The 12,700-nt window shown below is 49.3% G+C and overlaps 1 protein-coding gene across 3 annotated transcripts in view; it reads right to left on the bottom strand.

The window, feature by feature from the left end:
* The window catches only part of PRKG1 (protein kinase cGMP-dependent 1), a 1,198,597-nt gene that overhangs the window by 1,110,568 nt on the left and 75,329 nt on the right, over positions 1–12,700 (bottom strand). The window contains exon 1 of one of the 3 annotated variants that reach the window (XM_077874877.1): positions 3,887–4,253. The exons of 1 other annotated variant lie outside the window; for it this stretch is intronic. In XM_077874877.1, the coding sequence (XP_077731003.1) occupies positions 3,887–4,197 (311 nt within the window). In that variant the 5' untranslated portion in view covers positions 4,198–4,253. Of the gene's footprint in view, positions 1–49; positions 172–3,886; positions 4,254–12,700 lie in introns of those variants that run through there. One more of the 3 variants, XM_077874879.1, reaches the window with a different exon arrangement.

Below are 12,700 nucleotides of genomic sequence, written 5' to 3'. Positions count from 1 at the left end.
GGCGTGTCCTCCGCAGTCTAACTCCCTCTGCACTTTCTAGAATACTTACTGGTGCGGCGTGCGCTCCTTGAGCCGGGCCCCCATCTCTCTCACCTCTAAGGCCTCGGGACAGCTGCACATGGCACACATCCCGGCCAAGAACCATAGGGCACATGTGGAATTTAGCTGCTCCCCCCGAATAAATCTACGTTTTATAATATTCTCCATCCATGATACTGCCAACATTCTAGAATCCTCTCAGCTTTCCCACAAAGTTTAACAGACAGCCTGTAGGAAGCGACTGTCTGTCTAGAGACGGACTGGTGTCCAGGCTTAAAAGATCATAGAAGAGCCCGTTAAAATGAATGCCTCCCCCAAAATAAGGAAATCCATTTCTTTTCGTCCTCAGCGCTTCCAAAGTATTTCACAACCACAGAGTGAAACGTTACAAAACATGTCATCATTCCCTGAAATTCAGCTACCTCTGGGGTGAAAAGCACCAGCTGCACAAAAATTCAGAGACTCGAACAACTTTTTATAGGAACTTCAGGCCACACAGCCCAAGGGAAATGGCCTGCAACACTGGGACAGCAAAATGGAAAGGATCTGAGAATATTCACAACAGGTAAAGGGTTCAGATCCAAATGCCAGAGACTGGACGTTCTGACCTGTTAACAGAATTTTCAGGAAGGAAGAAGTATCACGAAATAAAATGACTCTGAAGTCCGTAAGAACCATCCCATATACATAACCAACAGACTATCTGATCTCCTAAAATGGATATATTTTTTTCATTTCTAAGGGGTTATGTGCTCAATTCATTTCAAAATATACAGGCTAATAGTTTTCCATCCTAGAGCAGTTATTTGGTAGTAACGGAATACAGCATCGACTCCCACATCAGTTCTTTGCTTCACATTCCTAACAGATAGAGGGCTTAAGGGCCATTTCTATACAGACGTGAAAGAGACAAACAAGAACAGGCCCCCCCCCCTTGGCCCCCAACACGCTCGCGTGCGCGCACACACACACACACACACACACACACACACAGACTCTCAGCAGGAGCTCCCTGGCTCTGACACAGCATTCCCTCCAATTCCCAGCTTACAGGGAAAATGCCAAACCAACAATGTTAAAATGATTTAGGTTAATAATTTACAATCTCACACTAGTTTTTAAATGATCGGAAATCACAACACACACACAAAAAGAAGTTTTTCCGAATTATCATCCTCCGAGGGCAACGTCAGTAAGCAAAACGTAAACACATTTGCACGCGTCAGACAACTGAACAGAACATTAGCTGGGCAGTTACCTACAACCAGTGGAAAGAGAAGAGAAAATTCACAGGAACGTGAACTTGGATTCCATTTTTAGGCTATTTAGATGGTTTCCTTTCAGCTCGAACTCGCAATGATCTGTGTGTGAGCCTGAGAAGGAGGGCTATATATAAGTTGCACTAAAAGTGAAATATAAAGACATAAACACTTGTTGCCAGTCAGTCTGTATAATCAGCTTATTCATAGTGAAATAAATGGAAATCTGGAGCAAGTCGTGTTCGGTTTGGCCCGTTTTCCTAATTCTTTGCGGAGCTATCTTGCACCATCATCAAATGGCATAAGGTATAAGCATTTTGCATACAATGTAACTTCTCTCTCAAGAAAGGTACACTCTACCACTTAAGCCAGTTTTATTCTAGTTTTCTTTATGTAAGTGTGAAAAAAGAACAGATGTTTTTCCAAAATTATTTAAGCTTGGAAGACAGTCTATCCTTTTCTTCACTATAATCCTTCAGAATCACCAAAACCACCATGGTGATACCTCAAACAGCTGATTTCTTTAAAGCACAAGCTATTGAATAAATATCAGAAGGCACAGCATTGTTCCATGATAAAATGTTTATTGTAACAGAATGGTGTGGATTATTTGTCACGCTAATTTCATTTCCCACCATTTTCCACCGTGGGCTTGCAGGAAAAGAAAACAAAAAAACAAAACAACAACAAAAAAAAACCTAGCAGTCCTACGTGTGAAGCACCGAGAGACGTCTACAACTTCACCACGTTTCTAGAGCTCATTCCCCACTGCCTAGAATCCTTCAGATCTCCTCTGATGCAATGTGTAACTGGAGTTATCGGCTGGCTTGATCATGCTTCATTATAAAACCTACTACAACGGTCTTTTTGTAAAAGTGCAGTTTTCTCCGGGTTACCCCAAAGTCCTGCAGGTACCAAAAATGAGATCCTAGGCAATGCTTAAAAAGGCAGAGAAGCTGGAGTTATTTTTTTCATTATGCAAAACTTGGCCCAGGAGAGACGGCCATGTACCTCGTTAGCTAAAACAGGCAAGCGTGTCGGGACTGCAAATTAATTTACTGGAGAAAGTTGGGAGGAGATGCGAATCCTTCAGGTTTCTGAGGGCCACTTGCTGAGGTCAGAGTCCCCGAAACGTTCATCCTCCCTGTTTCTGCCCTGCACTCTGGGGAGGACACCAACTCCTTCTTAACCTAAACCTGCGTGAGGAACAGCAAAAGCTCTACGGGAACCTACGGAGGGAAGCCTCACTCTTTAAGTTCTCAAAAGTCTAATTCGCACGTGCTCGCTAGCCGCCCCCCAAATCCGGCAGCCAGAAATGGAGGTGATCACGTACTGATCCTTTCTCCTTACATTAATTTCTTGTGTTTACGAAGGGTTCCAAGGGAGCTGGCGTTATTATGTAACACGTGTCATCCAGCCAGGGTGATGCTATTAGGAAGGGAGTAGCAAAATCTTTCATTTTATCATTTGTCTCCTTATCTATTTGTTAGAAATACCCTTCGTTAGGGCGCTGTCCCTCCCCCTGTATCAATCCTATGTTTCTGCCACTTTACTCTCCATAAGGTCTCTGCATCGAGAGGCGTCTAACTAACAAGTTGGGGTTGCATTTTCCTACCCGAGTCCCGAAGCCCCCCGGCGTGGAGCACAGTTCCCTAAACGCAGGGACAGGGACGACAGCAGAGTGGTTGCATCAGAAGCCCGGAGTGAGGCAGACGATGTGTTCACGCTGTCCCTAAAGGTAAGTGTACTTCTCCTGCCCACCCGGAAACCCGCAACCCTCCGGGTAGCAGCCCCAAGCACCTGACACTCAGGGGCAACATCATGCAAATGCCTTAAGGAAAACAAGCCCCATTCTCCCTCGGATGGTATGAAAACAGTATTTAGAAAAAAAAAAAAAAAAAGAAAGAAAAGAAAAAGAATCAACAGACTGGGCTTCCATTTGCGGGCTGTAAATGCCATCCAATTCAGAAATAAAATAAAATGAAATAAAATAAAAAATCACCCCCTCGACATGCGTATTTGCTTATTTCTGACACTTGGAGGATGCCAGCACCCCGGGGTTTGGAGGGTGGTGGGGGGGGGGGGGTCCGGGCGTGAAAAGGGAGAAATCCCGGAGAGCCACAGAGGCACGGAAAGTAGGGGTGGCATCAGACGCATTGCATTTCCAGTCTGATGAGCCTGCATTTGGGATTTTCCGGCCGGGCAGGCTCGCCAGGGCACGGGGGAGCCGGGCTTTTTAGTCCCCGTTTCACACTCGCTGGCTCGCACGCTCACACTCACGCTCACACTCAGCGGCGCGCGCGCGCGGCCGGACACACACCTGGGGCGCGTGCGGGCCGGGTTCGGCCGCGCGGGCGCCTACGACCGACCGTGCAGGGCTGTGAAAAGAGAAGAGGAAAAAACGAAAGCAGCCCGCCGCCCGGCATCCGACAAAGACCGCGAGGCAGCGCAGGGGCGGCGAGCGCGGCTGCGGGAGGCGCGGCGCGCGGGGGGCGCCCCCAGGGCGCAGCAGCTCGCGCGGCGCCGGGCCCCGCGCCCCGGCCCCGCGCGCCCCCGCCCCCGCCCCCCGCCCCCCGCCCCCCGCTTACTGTGGGCTCTTGGGGTAGAAGGGCAGGGTCACGTGGCTGAGGTCCTGCAGGTCGAAGGCGGTGGGCTCGGCGGAGATCGCCTGGCGCTTGGTGCGCGGCTCTCCGTGCAGGGCGCCGGCGCTCTGCTTCTGCGCCTGCTGGGTGGCCGGCCGGATCACCGAGCGGTACTTGTCCAGCTCGTTCTGCAGCTTCTGGATCAGTTCGTCCTTCTGGTCCAACTCCAGCTCCAGCTCGTCGATGAGGGCATCGCGCTGCCTCAGCTCCTCGATCTTCTCCTGGAGCGCGTACTGCAGATCCCGCAGGGTGCCCATGCTCCGCCGCCGCCGCCGCCGCCGCGCGCCGGGGCCGCCTCCCCTCTCCGGGCAACTTTCCCCAAAGTCGCCGCCGCCTCCCGCCGCCCGCCTCCCGCCGCCCGCCTCCCGCCTCCCGAGTGCCGACGCTTCCCACTCGAGCCCGGAGCCAGCCCCGGCTTCTGAGCATGCCCAGTCCGCCGCTCCGGCGCCGACTTTCCGTGCGGAGCCCACTTGTCGCGGCCGCGGGAGGCGCGGGGCGCGGGGCGCGCGAGCCGGCGGGTCGGGGCCGGGGCCGGGCGGGGGCGGGCGGGGGCGCAGGGGGCACCGGGGGGCGCGGGGAGGGGCGAGGGCGCAGGGGGGCGGGGAGCGCGGGGGGGCGGGTCGGGGCCGGGACTGGGCGGCGGGGGGGCCACCAGGGGGCGGGGGCCACGGAGGGGCACGGGGAGGGGCGAGGGCGCAGGGGGGCGGGGAGCGCGGGGGGGCGGGTCGGGGTCGGGACCCGGCGGGGAGGCACCCGGGGCTGGGGGCGACGTGGGGGCGAGGGCGCGGGTGGGCGCAGGGGGGCGGGGGGCACGGAGGGGCACAGGGAGGGGTCAGGACTGGGCGGGGGGGGCACCAGGGGGCGGGGGCCACGGAGGGGCACGGGGAGGGCTGAGGGCGCGGGGGGGCGGGGAGCGCGGGGGGCGGGGGCGCGGGTGGGCGCAGGGGGGCGGGGGGCACGGAGGGGCACAGGGAGGGGCGAGGGCGCAGGGGGGCGGGGAGCCTGGGGGGCGTGGGTCGCGACCGGGACCGGGCTGGGGGGGCACCGGGGAGGGGGGGCACGGAGGGGCACGGGGGGGGTTGGGTCGGGCCCGGGGCCGAGGGGGGGCGCGGGGGTCACGGAGGGGGCGGGGAGCGCGAGCCGGCGTGTCGGGGCCGGGGCCGGGGCCGGGACGGAGCCGGGGTGAGCGGGGGCGCGGGGGGCGCGCGGGGGGCGCCTGGCGAGCGGAGCGGCGGGGCGGGGCGGAGCGGGCGGGCGGGCGCGCCACTTCGGGGTGGGGAGGTGCGGGGGGCGCGGGGGGCGCGCGGGAGGGCCGCCTCCTCCCCCTCCCCCCTCCTCTCCCCCTCCCCCCTCCGGGGCCTGGAGGCCGCGGGGTACGGGCCGGGCCGGGCCTGGGAGCTGCGGGGCCGCGCGGGCCGGTGGCTCAGGCCGCCCTCCGCGGGGAGCGCCTCGCACAGGTGGCCGCGCCGGGGAAGAAACTTGCCTCCCGCCGGAGCCCGGGAGCCGAGGGGGGTCCCCGACGCGCAGGTGCCTCGGGGGCGGGGCGGGGGGCGGGGCTCGGCCAGCCTCCCCCTGCGCCCCCTGCGCCCCCTGCGCCCCGGGAGGTCCCGCGGGTCCCCGCCCAGCAGGCCGCCCGGCCGCCCCTCCTCCCACCTGGGCCCCGCGCCGCCGGCTGCGCACCCGGGGGCCCCGGGGGGCGGGAAAATCACTGCCGAGCTCCCCCCCCAAAAAAGTCCATCCTGAAACTGAACTGTATCTTTAGAAATACTCCTTTTGTGACAACCAAGCTGTGAGAACCGGCTCCTTACACTTGAAGGGCAAGAGGCAAACTGTGAAGAGGAGGGATCAGGACGGGGGGGGGGGCAGGGGGGCGCAGACGGGCCGCACACAGCTGCGGTGCCACCCAGCGCCCCCCACCCGCCTGGTCCCGGCCCTGCCCGCTCAGGATTCCCCCAAACCGTGGCAATTCGGTAGCGTCTCTCTGCGGAAGCGGACTCCTCCCAGCATCCGACCAGGAGCCTCGAAGCTGCAAACATGCACTTAGTGCTCACCTGCATTCCTAGTATTTAGCTAGATCTCCACCAACTCCTCCAACTTCATGGCCCCTTTATCAGCAGCCCCCTAACGACTATTGTTGGGCGCTCGCTGCTAGAAACCAGTGCTCTCTGGCCATTCCTTAACACTAACAGGCGACAGAAAATACATGGAAATTGAATGGCAATCCAGAACTGTACTTAAGCCAAGAATGGATAGCTCCACCCCCCCCCCAAAAAAAAAGATTCGCTTTTACTTTCAAATACACTTTTTCTACCGGAGCCAAGAGAAAAAAAGAAAAATAAAAAGGAACCCAGCTAGCCAATGGCACATTAACCAACCTTTAGATTCAGAGTGTCTCTGTGATTAGAAGTAGGCATGACAAAGGACCTATAATCCTAAACCTTCGTCCCCTGGTCCCCTCAGGTCATGGTCTCAGGCTCTTGGCACAGAGGATTTGAGACCATTTTTCTGCCTTCCAACAGGCACATTTTCAGAAATGCACTTAATGCAGAGCGTAATACATAAAGCGGATGATCCCCGAAGCCGTTTCATTTGTAATGAACAGAACAGGAGTGACTTACAAATACTGACAGCACTGAAACACTTCTGAATTGTTGTCTTGATTAAAACTAAATCAAGCAGAAGTGCTGTGGCTCCGTATAACAGACTCTGTTCTAAAAGAGAGCTTCTGTGACAATTTCCTTGTCCCAGGCAAAAGGCCAAATTCTTATTTAACCTATGGGGATGCTTTAACTCCATGTGAAAAGGTTTGACACTAAATGCCTTCTTCCTAAGGATCGACCTAGGGGTCCCTGAGGCCAAGACTTTATGCCTACAAATATATCAGAAGCAATGAACCGGGGGATCTTTAGACAACTGCTAAGCAGGGCTATGTTTTAAGGTACATTTGAGGCTTAAATGGAGTTATTAATGTCTTAGGGCAGCACAAACTACAGAAGATCCTTCATTTGTAGAAAGCCTATCTACATGCACAAAGGAAAATAAAAAATAGCATTTCCACCAAAACACATTCAGGCATTTTGAATAAAAGTGAAGTGTTTTCTACACGGAAATCTTTCACTCTTTGCGATGTCATACCTACCCGCGACTAAGGCTATATCCATGCTACAGTTCATTCTCGTGATACAAAAGGTATCCCATGAGGAATCCTATCCCAAGAGTCCCAAATCTGCTCTAATACATGCCAAGAAAGTAAATGGCCAAAACCTGGAACTCTTACAATGGACTCACCCTTTTAAAAGGTAATCAAGGTATAAGAATATATTTGGCTATATTAGCCTATGCTAGGAAAAGAATAATTTCCCCCTCACTTTATATGTGCAAAATCCAGAATCCCCGAGCTTTCCATTCTTGTGGTCAAATATTTTAAGTAAGTCTCTCAACGATGCTCTTGACTGGTTGTTTAGATCTTAAGGGGCCCGGTTTTCCATCTCGACCTTTTGAGTGATCCCAGTCTTTTTTTTTTTTAATAAATTTATTTTTTATTGGAGTTCAATTTACCAACATACAGAATAACACCCAGTGCTCATCCCGTCAAGTGCCCCCCTCAGTGCCCATCACCCAGTCACCCCCCCCCTCCGCCCACCTCCCCTTCCACCACCCCTAGATCGTTTCCCTGAGTTAGGAGTCTTTATGTTCTGTCTCCCTTTCTGATACTTCCCACACATTTCTTCTCCCTTCCCTTATATTCCCTTTCACTATTATTTATATTCCACAAATGAATGAGAACATCCCAGTCTTTTTTAAAACATCTTTTGTATCGTTCTTGATAAATGCTGGAAATAGAGGTTATGCGAAAAATCGAGGTCAAATCTACCACGGGTCTCGTGGTAAACTAAAGTGGCTAAACCATGAGATCAGAGCTCAGGCACAAGGCTACTTTCTCTAGCATTCCAGAGCCAAGTCACAGCTGGCTCTTTAGCAAGTCCCAGCCCCTTAGTCCCAGCCCCTAAGAGAAGCAGGCCCACCTGTGGCAGATCGCTGCTCTTCAACTTTGCACCCACCCCTCACCACTGAAAATACCTCTTCTCATGCCTTCCTTATTCAACCTCACAACCATTTAGTGGGCATTCGATAACACAGCCTCATCCAAATACTGGCTCTTAAACAATAAAATCTGTAGAATTTATCACCCTTTACGAAAACCTTAATTAGCCTCAGAAGGACACGCCTCCAAGTGTCCATTCCACTGATGCAACATTTCCTGGAAAAGCCCCGGGGATGAAATTTTCTCCTGCCATTTCATGTACATATCTTCTTGAGTAGATAAAAAAATTAAATTTAAAAAGCAAAACAGAGCTGACCTTTTTAGGTGATAGAAGCCACCCCTTAGAGAAAACTGCTACAGGTAACAAGGACTCCCTACGAAATAGGGAAGTTACCAATCTAAGTTGCCCATCGTAACCAAGGCCAGAGTAAAAATAACTAACTTCCTTGAACTCTTGATCTATGACAGGCACTACTTATGTAACCTCACGGGGAGAGGTGGGGGGTCTTTATTATTACTCCCACTTACATTTGAAAAAAAGTGGAGGCCATGCATCACCCCCCTAATGAATGGCCAAGCCTGGATTCAAATCCAGCCCACAGGATACAGAGCTCAATCTCTGACTCCCTGCCCCTCACAGTCTTCTGCAAGACTTCCAATTGTTGCCAATGTCTGGATTCTCCATCCAGAGAGAGAGAACAATACCCTCAACAGTTCCTAGCCTGATTTGGGGGGTAGGGAAGGTAGAAAGAGGAAAAATTTGGAGAATCCTGAAAGAGCAGGAAAAAGAATTTTTGAAACTTCTTCTTCCCAAAATTGTCTTCACTCCAGCACCTTTATCATCCTGGTTGAAGGCGACTAACTTGCACCCATCTGTCCAGGACTGTCCTCGTTTTAAATCTAAAATCACTTGGAAAATAAATAAATAAAATAAATAAATAAATAAAATCACTTGGATTGTCGTGGTTGTAAAGCTGCAGTCCTAAGGACCCCTTGGTCCTGGGGAAGGCGGGACAGTTGGTCACTCTGTTTATTTGGGGATAGCTGAACCTCCCTATTTTATAAATATTTTCAAATTCTACTTTCAAAGTTACAGATAGAAAAGTAAAATCTCGGAAGATCTAGGACAGTAATACCAATCCTTTTAGGCCCATTACAGACCCACTTACACGCTGGTCTGTGTCGGTATATGTTAAGGAAACAATCATCCTATTTCACTGCGTAAGAATATACCACGGGAACTGTCTTGGGCTATAAAGTGGATGAGTCAGATGACAGAATTTTAATTGCACTTTGGTAAATGAGACAAAGATTCTAGGCTCTCTTTTTGGTTTACTGTTTTTATAAAAATCTGATATATTGGCTTTCAATGGGTAAAGCCCAATAATTAAAGCACCTGCTATTTGATTAACTCCTGCAGAATTAGATTATTCTTACGATTATATTTGGTAGAGGATTCAGCCATCGGGAATCCCTATTTAAACGGCTATAAGTAAAAATTCTAATGGTTTGGCTTTTTTGAAGTTAAACTTCTGTGCATGGTGTGTTCTGCATGGAAAGGGGGGAAAAAACATGAACCATTAATGATGAAAAACTTACTGCAGAGATTTGGAAAGTAATAGTGCATTGTACCATAATTGCTAATGTGCTTAGAGTTTAATACCGAATTAGTGTCATGCCTAATATCAGTTGAAATGAATTCTTATATTCCACAGCTTAAAACGATGGCATGTTATTATGGAGCCTGGAGGAGTGTTCATGAAAACCCATGCACTGTCTGCCGAAAAGAAGGCTTCTCTGAACTCTTCGGGAAGCTGCCCGTTTCCAAATAATGTTTCCAAATAATGGAAGAAATGAAATGTTTTTAAGAAGAAAGGAATTTGGTTTTCCACATTTTTTTCATGAATGGAGAATTTTTAAATGCACCCAAAACTGGAATGTAAAATGCCTTAAGCGCAAAATATTATCTTGCTACATTTTAAGCCCCGTGGGGGGGAAAAATACATGAGTATGCAACATTGTCATATCTCTCCTGTCTAATAAATTTAGTTTCTCAGTCCTATTTCAGTGATTCTTCTGGTATATAAATGTATGTTATTTTGCAAGTTAATGCATCAGTATTTTCCACAGAAAATACTTGATCAAAAATACTTGGGAAAGTAATTTTGCATTTGAGAGCATATCTGTTATCGTGTAGCTTGGTGAAGGACAGCTCTGAAGTCAAGGACTTGAGGTTGCTTCTTATTTTAAATTGCATTTAACAGCTGGTAAAACTCAGTCATTCTCAACCTACATGTTTTGTAATCAAAACTGAAAGTAAAAACTAAAACTGCATTTTGCTAACGGACTTGCTAAAATCAGTAAAGTGAGAAAGTGCTGAAGATGGAAGAAAGATAATAAAATCGAAGTTTGAACTAGGCTTTTACCGGTGAGTCAAATGAATGGACTAGGCAACGGGAAGACAGCAAGGCTTCTGTTCCCACGGTGAGAACGTCAGGGATCTATCTGGAAGAGAAGGACACTGCCTGCAAGGGCAGGAACTCTTAGTAGGAAGCAGACGGAGAGCTTCATCCACATGCACGTGAATATCCCCTAACTTCAAATTCAGGAAACTCTTAATATTGTGACTTTTGTACAATCATCATGAGACGGGTATCCAGGAGATAGGCAAATGAAGTGGTGGGCCGGAAAAGCAGACGGATGTCATTTCCGGGCCAAGACATAGGACCTGCTGTTTATGAAGGCATTACCCACCGACCAAGGATACAGACCCGACCTAGTTGAGGCCCACAAGACACATATTTCCGCCGTGCATTTGTAACCAAATGTAAAATTACCAGTCACCTTGCCCAGTGCATTTTTAAAAAGATCCCATAATTTCTCCTTAGTCCAAATTGTGTTTTTTTAAAATCATTTTTCAAAGCACAGGCCTCTGATCTGGTCGGTAAGAATGCCCCATATAAATAAATAGCAAATAGGGACGTTCACCCTTTTTTGGTATTAGGCCGACTATTCAGTGTCTGTCTTGAGTCACTGCATTATGTAAGAATGTTTTTACTCAAATATCAAAGTTAATTTGGGGAGCTATTAATGGAGAATTCATCAAAGTTTTCCATAGAATACAGTACAGCCAAAATGCTAACCATCTATCTTTCTTAAAAAAGCATCTATGTTGAATACCAGCTTTAAGTGGAAAAAATGACAGGGAAATCTTCAAGACATTTATTTGTGGAATGTTAAAAGCAATTGCTGCTGTTAGGGACGTAAAGAACTTAGTGAAAATTGCTTATTTTCGCTTTGCAGCTTGCACTGGTCAGACCCTCTAACCGTGCACAGCAAGTAACATTCTCTCTGCAGTCACACAACTGAAACTCCCCTAATATAACCGCATTTCCACCTGTACTCCATTATTTAATTTAGTTACTTTCTGCCTTTATAACCAGCACTCCCAAAATACAGAGAACTTAAAGACTTAGCACTTGCCGGGGCTGGACACCCCACCCTTCCCCACCTGCAGCCAAAAATAAAAAATAAAAAACAAAATTTCAAAAAGCAGCAAAAATGTCCTTATTTTTCATTTATACTGGATATCAGAGAAATTATAGCTGAAAGCTGAAATGTACCACTGCGATTATGTAATTCCACATCCTAATTTTAAATTTAAGGAAATTTAAAGGCCACGGAAGTCAAATGACTCAGCGAGTCTAAACTCACAAGTTTAGAACCCAAGTGTGCCCACTCCCAGCATCCTGTTCTTAAAGTTACACTACTCTTTCACTTTGCATTTTGTGATTAGTGCGCACAGAAGCCTGATTCAGTTCACACCAAGTCCCAGCGCATCTGTCTCCATAGGTAATAGCTGTTAAAGCCAATTCAGAACTCTTTAATTTGCTGCCGAGAACAAAACACATCAAGAGGCCTTTACAGGGATCCCTGGGTGGCGCAGCGGTTTGGCGCCTGCCTTTGGCCCAGGGCGCGATCCTGGAGACCCGGGATCGAATCCCACGTCAGGCTCCCGGTGCATGGAGCCTGCTTCTCCCTCTGCCTGTGTCTGCCTCTCTCTCTCACTGTGTGCCTATCATGAATAAATAAAAAAAAAAAAAAAAAAAAAAAAAAAAAGAGGCCTTTACAATGTCTAATTAGTTCTATGATGCCTCTCCTTACACTCGAACTGTAAGGAACCGTTGTTAGGACCCGGAGATCTACACGACATGACAATGTGTGTGTGCGCGTACACTTGCAAATGCCTCAAAGTCAGGCCGGTGCCACAGGTGTGAAGTAGCCACGCCTTCTAATGCACCCACATTTATATCAAAGTAGAGGTGAGCATGGGAGGTGGATGCACCCCACATCTTTCCCATCCCACTTTACCTGACAAGGATTTAAATAGGAAATAGAGGCAACCTCCTTGCTTGCTTTTGCATTTTTCCAAGGACATGGAGGCTCAGTTCTACTCCCTTCGCAGGGTTTTAAAAGTCTTTGTGATACAAAGGACATCATTACCAAGACAGAGAAAATTTGTCTCCCATCCCTACAAATTCAAAGGTAACAACTTAAACCTAAAAGAACTCTTCGAATATAGATGGTTGATACTTGAGTCCCTGAAACCATGTAATGGGTTTTAGACCATTGGAGACATTTTTTAAGGTATAATCACTTGAGAATATGGCAAAGGATGATGTTGTTCACTTAATATTTCCCAAAGAGGGACTCTA

The sequence above is a fragment of the Canis aureus genome, chromosome 27, assembly GCF_053574225.1.
Source record: "Canis aureus isolate CA01 chromosome 27, VMU_Caureus_v.1.0, whole genome shotgun sequence".
In the NCBI taxonomy this organism is placed as follows: Eukaryota; Metazoa; Chordata; class Mammalia; order Carnivora; family Canidae; genus Canis; species Canis aureus.
The sequence above is the reverse complement of the archived record's forward strand: the minus strand, read 5'-3'. Positions and strand labels throughout refer to the sequence as shown.